This window comes from Scophthalmus maximus, chromosome 2 (assembly GCF_022379125.1).
Source record: "Scophthalmus maximus strain ysfricsl-2021 chromosome 2, ASM2237912v1, whole genome shotgun sequence".
Lineage (NCBI taxonomy): Eukaryota > Metazoa > Chordata > Actinopteri > Pleuronectiformes > Scophthalmidae > Scophthalmus > Scophthalmus maximus.
The window spans coordinates 16,079,616-16,089,308 of NC_061516.1; the positions used below are offsets into that span (position 1 = coordinate 16,079,616).

Genomic DNA, 9,693 nt, shown 5'->3' on the forward strand with positions numbered 1-9,693 from the left:
TTATTTAAAATTAATAACATCCTACTTAACGCCCGCAGAGAAGCTGACAACTGGGAAAAAAAGGCCGTCCAGGTTGAAGTTCTCAAACATTCCCTGAACGGGATGCCCATTGATACGGAAGGAAATACTGGGCACGCTCAGATCCAAACAGCAGCTGACCACGTCCTCTGACGCCAGGATGTGCTGGTTGGGTGTGGCAACATGCCGAGGAACACGGCCTAAGGACACATGGAGCAAGAGAACACATGTCTTTTTCACAGCAGACATTTGTCATAGTAGGGAAAACACAGGTGTTACCCATAACTATTTCTATTCACGTGTCCCAGTAAAGCTGCTTTCAGACATGCACTCAAGCCAAAAACTTCTCAGGAGGTGCTGTATGTGAGAACTCAAATGTCTGCAAATGTTGCTCCAGACATTTTCGGGAACTTTTCCTGCCAGCCCCCTGGTAAAATTTCCAGAAAATGTCACAGTGAGTCCATCTGAGTATACAGAGGGAAAATCTCCAGAAGATTCATGCCGAGCGACATTCTTCTACTGCGTTGTTCATATCTGAACAGCAAATTTTTGAAAAGGACCAAACCCAATTCTCGGGACATTTTCCAGAGTTCAAGAACTAACAGCGTATGACATGACCGTGTGACAGTGACCCAGCCGGTACAACACCAGGATCCTGGAACTGAAGCACCTAAATGGAATTTAGCCGTCATTAATTTTTATCATTTACACTGGCGTCTCTCCTAATGTCAAAATGTCTACTGTGAAAAAAGCCTACACTGTTTGAAATAACGTAATACAGGTGAATGTAAATTGCCCAAATCTGAGCTGCAGTTGGTGGTGATGCAAAAGATGTTTTAAATTCATGTTTGCTTTACCTGACCAGAGGTGAAGCCCATCAAAACCGTAGGAGTAGAGGTCATCCCCGACTCCATTACCCCCCCAGCCTTCCCCTCCACCGGGGTAAGGACTGTAGCCCTCCGTCAGAGCCCAGCCCACACGCAGATGATAAGGCTGAGCTGATAGGAATGGCTCCACGTGGTCCACCATCACCTCAAAATACCACTTCTTATACTGAGTCGATCCTTCACAAGTTCCAAGGAAAATGTTGGGTCTCATGCTAAAAGAGGATTACAAAACATAGATAACTGGGCTTCAGGGCAGACGTAACAGTTCAAAGGATTTTGAGTCTGTCCTGAAGAGTGCTCTTACTGTTCAATCTTACCCACCTGGTTACATAATTGATAATGTTGGTTTGAAGAAGAAGGTCACGACCTGGAAGTAAGTTCTCTGTGATGAGATTCTGGTTCGACCTTACAGCCACGCCGTTACACACGCACAGAGAACAGAGCACATCCAAGACCTGGCAAAAGAAATGAGGGAGACGGAAATCCATGACAGTTCTTCTGGTGCTGCCTTGTAACTAAATATTCAATATTTTATAGAATATCTGAAAGAATTCAACTCAGATGTCTTACATATGTTAAATATTCCTGACCTTGTGATTGCGTCCGTGCTTATCCAGCAGAGAGATGATTGATTTGATGTGGTTCTCCTGGATGATATTCAGTACCTCTGGACTCTCGATCAGAACACAATACAACACCTCCAGGATTCCTGTCATAAAAGTGTGACAATACATAAATACTTTTACATTGGCAGTGGTGTGTTTAGCATGGTATGGCAGAAAAGCACAATACAATATAATTCACCTTTAGAGAAGATAAGGAAGATTAAGCAAGATTTTTGCAGGAGTATTCTTTTAAATTGCATCATAATTTCATATTGTATTGATCACCCAGTGAATTGCACATTTAGATGAGCTTGTATTTGTCTTGAATACCTGAGGACGCCTCCAAACGATCCAATTTACTGACCAGCCAGTCGAGGTTATCGCAGAACAGGGCACAGTTAGCACGATTACCTCGGATCAAAGAGGCTTCATGAGAGGAGTGAGGCAGAAAAGATTGTTAAAGCATCATGTCCACAAACAGAGAAGGTGACAGGATAATGGGAAACATAAATGACTAATCTAAATAACTAGATGGATATATTGTACCTAGCAATTCATACAGCAAATTTACAATTTCCTTCCAGGACTCTGCGGCTTCCTCCCCAGCGTACTCTGAGAAGTGGGCTGCTGTGTTGTAGACATTGAGCCGGTCAACACAGTCCAGAACAAGAGTTATCATTCCCTGTTCAAAACAAGAAAAAAAATGAAATAAATCTACCAACCATCCAAACATGCAGCTGTTGTATATTTTCATGAGGCGTCACTCCTCAGTAGGTAGACAGACCTCTTCCTGGAATAGGTTCTGTCTGTTCTTGAGGGAGCGAAGCTTGAACTGTTTGTCCTCGTGCTCCAGCTCCTCCTCGGGGGGTCGGAAATAGAAAATGAGGTCCTGCAGGGAGAGCACCACCGCATCCATGGGCAGAGAAGGGGGATTGGCAGATTTGTTTTTCCCACTCAGAGCATCAAGACCTCTGGAGACGTGAAAAGAGAATATTGAGTACCACACAACAAACGAGCTGTTCCGAAAAGCAAAGGCACGGCTATTAGCCATGATTTTATAAAATGATAATAAACTCAGGTAGTGCTACTTGATGAACTGGTTGAAGAGGCCTGTTGTGCTGTGGATCATTCTGGCGGCTTGGGACTCTTCGGTCTGAGATCTGGCAACTGTGAGTGCATCGTCCATGTGACCTTCTTTATGGAGTATGGCCTAAGAATGAATACGTGCTCTTAAGACACAGGTTTATATTCAACCACACGCTCACTTGAGTTGTCGAGTTGAGTTCATATTTTGTATGTTTTGTATGTATGCATTACCTTTCTCTTTAGAGGACCAAGACGGGCAGATTTAGCATCAACAGCAGCATATGTGAGCCAGAGGCCTGTGGAAGCATGCTGCACGAAGCACATGGACTCTCCATACTTGATCTCTGGGATGCCCATGCCTTCCACATCTCGCTTCTGTGTCACTTCGATTTTTTCCTGTATTTCAAAATAAAACGTGTTTTTCATTAAGCCTGGTAAGAATCTCTAAGTTGCATAGTGGGGTCTCAAACACTTAAGAGGACATCTGGCACAGTTGACTTTGCACGACAATGACCTTTGAAATTCTGAAGCAGAAGGCTGCCATCTTGGAAACAGCCCTCTCTGGGTCCACCAGCAGCAGTCCTTTCTCTTCGTCCAGAAAAAGGTACCTGCCTGTTGTTATGTGACGGATCCGGAAAGACTGGCCCCATTTAATGTGACCTCCACTCCAGCTACCAACGGGCACAGGTAAATGAGCATTAGCATACTGTAAAGTCACGCTAAGTGGACTATTGTGAAAACACATGCTGTTAGATGTAAGAAATCAAGACACACGCGATACGTAGCGGCTCAAGTCTCCATAAGGATCGAGCATGACTGCAGACAGCCCCTCCTTCATAGTGAGCAACTCTGAAAGAAAAAAAAACAACAACATGCCAGTCAATGTGGAATGAATATCAGGATATTACATTTTGGCAAATTCCAAAATATAGTGATTAATTTTCCCTCCTCCTGGCAGCCAGTAGTTTCCATTTATGTGAATTTATACTATGAAAATCAACTAATAGAATGATAATGAACATTTTTCAGTTATTCCATCATTATGTAGTAACACAGACTGTAAGCAGGGACCACACTGAAAGCTCTTTAATGGTTTGTTCAAGGACCCTATGGCCATACAAATTGAAAATGCTGCAAAACATGTTGGTAAAAAAATTGAGCAAGCAGAAAAAATAATGAGCACAAGGACAAGGAGCTGTCTTATTCATTGAAACCTTTTTCCAAACACAAGTCTACCAACACCACCATGCATCACAAAATACACAACACCAGAGCTGTAGGGAGCATACAGAAAAAAAACATATGATACGCTCTGGAAAACAGTGGAGAGTGGTTTTAAGTGTAAAGATAAATCAACCAAAATATGTACAGTGTTTTAGGCAATGAAAGATATGACTCACCGGCGCTGGTCATCTCCTTGGTCAGCTCCGGGGATTGCCAAGCACTCATCCATGTGACCATGGAACAGCCTGAGCACATACCCTCCCGTCAGAAAACCTGGAGGATGAGTCATAATGCTGAGAGAGAGTGGACAATTTATGAACAAAAGAGATTTTTATTTTTTGGCAACAGCAGCATTACAGACCTTCAGCTAGTTCACATCCAGACATCACAGGGGTCATGGTCCACAGTGTTTGCATGAAGGAAGCATCTACCATCAAGTCACCACTGGCATAGGACAGATGCTGAAAAGAGCGCACGTTGTAATACTGGTGAGATTTATGGACAACGAATTGTCAGTTGCAGCCAAAGTAAGCAAGATTGTGGTTACCAGGTATCGCTCTGAGGAAACACTGACAAGAATGAGGTCATCTCCCACCCTGACTTTCTCGCCTTCAGACCTTTGCTTGGAGGCTGGATGGATGGTCCACCAGCAGGCCTCCCCTGTGACAGACAAATCATTTAAAACACGGAAAACTACATCAGACATAATGACCATTATGTTATATAGTTGTATAGTCACCTGTGGAGTCCTCCTGCAAGCCCACGTCAAAAGCCAGTTTGTCTGTCAGTGAACGCGAAGTAGTCAAACAGCTCAGGTACTGCAGGATGAAGAGAAGGAGAAACAAGTTGGTGTTGTGAGACTGCTGCTGCTTAGAGGAGAGGACATGATAGGGCAGCAGATGCAACATGCCTGATTGTACAGTAAATTCACTCACCATGCTGGAGTGAGTGTGTTTCAGGAGGATGGCATGACCGTACAGGAGGGTTCGGTGACCACCCCCTTGTGATGACTGGGAGAAGAAGTGAGGCAAAGTCAATTTGATGTACAAGGAGGTTATCATATTCAAAGATGTCCCTTTGAAACCCCTTCAAGTTGACAACTTAACAACAATATCCAAATAACATTAGGGCAAGTCTACAGACTCCAAACAGGAGCTTTAGGAAATGAGGAATAACAACCTGAGCCATGTCGAAGTAACAGTAAGAAATACAAACAAGCCCAAAAAAATGAGTACGTTGCATTTTAGCATTGAGTATGGTAATATTAGGACATCCCAAAGTAACAACTACTCAAAATCTTCTACTGTTATTATATCATGTCATCGTGTTTTTTTTTGTGTTCGCTGTCTTTTTATTTTTCACAGAAACATTCATGTCACCCTTGACATAAATCCGTCATGAAATTTAAGATAATTTTCTCTATGATAACACTGAAGAGGTTGTGAGATGTAGCTGCAGCGGACAAAAAATTTCTTGTGACACTGAAAAGAAGGAAATGAGCAAACATACCCATTTGTCCAGATCAACAGCCTGTGGTTTGCAGGTGAGCGAGAGAGAAGGAGCAAGGGGCATCAGGTCAGAAAGGAAACATAGTGAGTTTCAGCAGTTGAATCAACAACATTCTGTATTTGTTTATTATATCATGGGTACATACCATTGAAAAGCAGAAACGCTTAACCTCTTTTCAATGGCTGTGCTTTACTGTACCTCATCCACCGAGGAGTTGGACAGCATCTCCTGCAAAGCCCGCACAGAAAGGGACTGCTCCAGAATGAAGCAGCAGATAGCAAGGTCTGGAGGGACATTCTGAAACACAGAACGAACAGTAAGTCTGGTCAACAGCGCCAATTCAAATTCTCAAAAAGAAAAAAGGGGGGGGGGTAAATGTGTCCTTTCTCTACCTGAGCGTTCGAGGTGGTCTCGAGGAAACACAGACGATTCCCGAACCCTTCACATGAGAGACACAGCTTGATCTGTTCCTTAAGGATAGATGCCGTACACTGCAGTACCACTTGATCGTCCTACGAAGACAAAACAAGTCCAAAGTGAAGGAGAATGTTTTTTGCAGGAGAACATGGGAGACCGCAAGAGAGAGTGATATACAACCAAGGCCTCCAGCTACAGTTATCTGAGGGAAACATGGCATTTATAATTTTTGATTACTCTCGGGCAAATCAAAAATGTGTAACTGTATATATTTTCAAAAGAGAATAAAAAATAGATTAAGCAGAATCAGAGACATTGTCTCTGTTATTCCACACTTTCTTCTTCCTTGTCAGAACCTTGAGCTTAAATTAACCACAATGCCAATTTCACAGCAAGCGAGTGGGCCTGTTGATGACTGTAAACAAAAAATAGTAAATTTTGTGAGCAGTGGCATTGCAAGCAAAACTAATTGAGAGCCGTCTCCTGGAACACAGATAGTGTCAGATGTTTGGAAACCAACCATTTAATCAAACGATATACACCCCACTTGATTACTTAAGTGGCCAACATAAATTCCCCTAAAAAATTTGGACAATGCAAAAGTGATATAACCTGCAAAAACAGCTAATTCCCTATTCACCTTTTCCTGACCTTCAGATGTATTCTTTCTGTCACTGCATTTCTCTGTGCTTGTCCCTGGCCCAGCTCTAATCCCCCGCCCCGCCCCTCTGGCCCCCAGACACCAGCCACTCCCCCACAGCTCTCTATTTCAGGCCGCTGCACCTGCTGTTCACACATCCCTTTCTGGAGAGCAACAGATATTTAAGATTTGGTGGCCAGGAAGCATAGTGGCCCACATTGCTGATTCAGTGAGGCAATTAGTCGGCTTGCTAAGGAGACAAATATTCCACATTTCAATTTGACTCGCCTCAGCTCGAAACCTTATGCTCAGCTGTTTGTGTTTTTGTCTGGCAATGCTCCTGATTCAGTTACAGCCTCAATCAATGTACTGTACATGTGGCAAAGTAACATGTCATTTTAGAAATAAAAAAGTTGAAAATAGTCGTCAGTTATGTGTCCATTGGGTTCAACTATGTAATAAAGTTTAGTCTGTGCCTTTTGATAATTGTATCTGAAGCTGTAAACTGGCAAAAGATTCTACAATATATGCTGCTTTTGACAGTGAAACTAATTGGTACATAATTAAAATATAAAAAAGGAAATCTGTAAAATGTACATTTCTTAATTTACACGGGAATTTACAAAGTTAAAAAAATGAGTGGTGTGGGTTGTCTACTGTAAGTGCAGCCACTGGCATGAACAGGTTGTTAACATATTTGAGTTGACATCAAAGAGACATTTGTTCAGAGACCAGTTTAAGAATGGAAACTCATGCAAAGTGGATCAACTCCAGAAAAAAAGAACCAGATCTGAGAGCTAACACAAGAATTTGTATTATTCTGCCAAACTCAGCACGATACATATTGGAACGAGTTTGTTGTTCTTTGTTTTACAAGGTTGAAGGTGCAGGACAGTTAAGCAGCTCTGCTTCTATGACACCTGATTACTTTTTTCTTGCTATATTGTAGTTTCAGTGTGAAATTTTGTATCAGGCCTGTGTTACAGTTTGTGAGATACAGTGTTGCAAAATGGAGTTTGTACAATCGCCTCTTCATCGATCTCATGTCATGAAGAGATGAACAACAAATATATGATATAACAATTAGAATAAAGTCCTCCTCCTGTAAATTATCAGAGGTTTGATAAATTTACAAGAGACATTAGATTGAAGAAAAAACTTCAGCCAAATATTAAAGACAATTTGACAAAGTGACAATCCTACAGTAGAATATGACAGAAGTAAGTATTAAGTTTCTGTCACTTCTTCCATCACAGACTGAAAGACAGATAACATGATGACAGCATGAGGACATCAGCTTGGCGTTTACATAAAATTCTACAAGTTTTTTTGACATATAACAACTACTGACTAAATGTTTTCGAACCGGCATCTAACAATTAAGATTGTCAGTGGTGCTTCAGTTGTAAAGGTCCTGCGTGGACTGAAGTAAGCAGGTGCTGAAATGGGCCACGCTTTGAACCTGCAAATCTTCACACCGTAAATATAGATGTCAGCGGAGTTCAGGGTGAACGGTAACAGACTGACGGGAACTTTATGACAGAATGTTGACATAATTTTACTTCAGTGTTTTTTTTTAAGACATGAGACAATGCCATCTAAAAAAAAAGCACATGTTGTTGAGACTTGTATTGCTTATAGATTAAATATGTAAGAAGAATCATTTTTGAATAATTTGTGTTCTTGAAAATATCAATTTAACATTTCTATATAGCAAAAAGACTGCAGTCACACAATATATAAGCTAAAAGTTTTAAGTGATACTCATAATTACTGTAGTGTGGCTCACTAACATCAGGACTAGAGTTACCAGGGTCTAGAGAAACTCGAGTGACACTATGTGGGGCATCTATTATAGTTGAGTATCAGCACTGACTGCTGCTTGCAAGGCCACAATGCCCTTCTGAAGCCCGTGGCCCAGAGCACTAACGAGGAAATCTGATAGCTCGCCGGTGAGTAATGCAGCAAAAATAAACTGATTTAAACAAAATATTTAATAACGTGCCGTGTAATCAATGACATTCAAATTTCTAAACTTCAAAGTAGAACTCGGAAATGTATGGAAACGTCCCCAAGCAAAATATGTATTTATAGTCAAAATTGTCACCTGAAACACAAAACGCCACACTGTAAACGGCAAAGAATCAGTCGTCTGGAAGAGTTGACCTTCGTCTGTCCCATGCCATTAATTTCCAACAAAATGAGTATGTGTTATATAACCTTTGAACTGACAAAATAATTAAACATTTTATTTTAAATTTAGCAACTTGAAATGGGTAAATAGTCCTCGAGATAAAGAGCTAGTCTTGGTCAAATAAGTTCTCAACATTAATAAAAAAATACTAGAACACTACCCCGAAAACTGAATTTGGTCTTAAATGAATTGTCTCCAAAAGTGTTAAACTACATCACAAAGGGTTTGATCTGGAATAACATGATAATGCATCGACAGGACACAGGGAGAACTTGTGGTCTCTTAACAATTTTTGCTGTAGCTTTACTAGTGTATTAGCATCATTCAGTAGTAGACCTTCAACCTACAAGCTAAGGAAAAAAAACATCCACACTGGCATAAAACCACTGGCCATAGTATAAGTGAGTCCAGAACCCAATAATCCGTGTTCCACTTTTCCCACAAACCTACAAACTGCAGAATATGCAGCATGTATTAGAGATTCAAAGAATATTGTATCCTGATTGCGATCAGAGTTACAACTGTGGCGTCAAAATGTTCTCAATGAAAATGATTCACAACTGTGTCAAATTGCTTTCTGTTTTATCCGTATGTGTTAACTTGTCACCTGGCACCACAAGTTTTCGTGGGACAAAACACTAACATAGCATGTACCCGTTGGGATATAAATAGATGACAATGCCAACAAAACAGGCCACCTGTGCTTGTCAATCTCTGCCTCAAGTAAAGAAAATCCACCCGACACAGACAACATTTGACTGGTATCTGTTGCGAAGAGACAATTCAATACACAAAAGTCGTATATTTGTAAAATACATGTCGACTAAATAAGTGAGAGGAGGCGAACAGCATCACTTACCGTACGCAGGAACTGAATCTCTTCCTCTCCATCCGCACCTTCTGCCATCCTCCCGAGGCATTAACAGCAAAACCTTGAGAGAAATGGGAAAATGTGTGTCTCACAGTTCTGTAACTCCTGGTGCCCGTTTGCCCAGCGCATAAGGTGAGACAATGTTGGTGAAGGTTCCTGAAGGGCAGTGCTGGTCCTGTGCCTCGCTCCAGGCTGTGTTGCGAGTCAGAGGGACTGGCTGTTCATTCCTGTTCATTACAGCA

General features: G+C 41.5%; 1 protein-coding gene across 10 annotated transcripts in view; it reads right to left on the reverse strand.

Annotated features, from left to right (window-relative positions):
* The window catches only part of ryr1a (ryanodine receptor 1a (skeletal)), a 45,694-nt gene extending 36,062 nt beyond the window's left edge, over positions 1-9,632 (reverse strand). For all 10 annotated transcript variants that reach the window (XM_047330304.1, XM_047330303.1, XM_047330295.1 and 7 more), the window contains exons 1-20: positions 9,440-9,632; positions 5,722-5,841; positions 5,528-5,626; positions 5,330-5,350; positions 4,756-4,830; positions 4,560-4,638; positions 4,368-4,480; positions 4,182-4,281; positions 3,997-4,093; positions 3,371-3,445; positions 3,111-3,267; positions 2,828-2,992; positions 2,599-2,720; positions 2,295-2,481; positions 2,057-2,192; positions 1,841-1,936; positions 1,496-1,614; positions 1,227-1,360; positions 876-1,117; positions 26-218 (exon numbers count right to left, since the gene is read on the reverse strand). In XM_047330304.1, coding sequence (XP_047186260.1) covers positions 26-218; positions 876-1,117; positions 1,227-1,360; positions 1,496-1,614; positions 1,841-1,936; positions 2,057-2,192; positions 2,295-2,481; positions 2,599-2,720; positions 2,828-2,992; positions 3,111-3,267; positions 3,371-3,445; positions 3,997-4,093; positions 4,182-4,281; positions 4,368-4,480; positions 4,560-4,638; positions 4,756-4,830; positions 5,330-5,350; positions 5,528-5,626; positions 5,722-5,841; positions 9,440-9,487 — 2,378 coding nt within the window. In that variant the 5' untranslated portion in view covers positions 9,488-9,632. The remainder of the gene's footprint in view (positions 1-25; positions 219-875; positions 1,118-1,226; positions 1,361-1,495; positions 1,615-1,840; positions 1,937-2,056; positions 2,193-2,294; positions 2,482-2,598; positions 2,721-2,827; positions 2,993-3,110; positions 3,268-3,370; positions 3,446-3,996; positions 4,094-4,181; positions 4,282-4,367; positions 4,481-4,559; positions 4,639-4,755; positions 4,831-5,329; positions 5,351-5,527; positions 5,627-5,721; positions 5,842-9,439) is intronic.
* Positions 9,633-9,693: the final 61 nt, after the last annotated feature.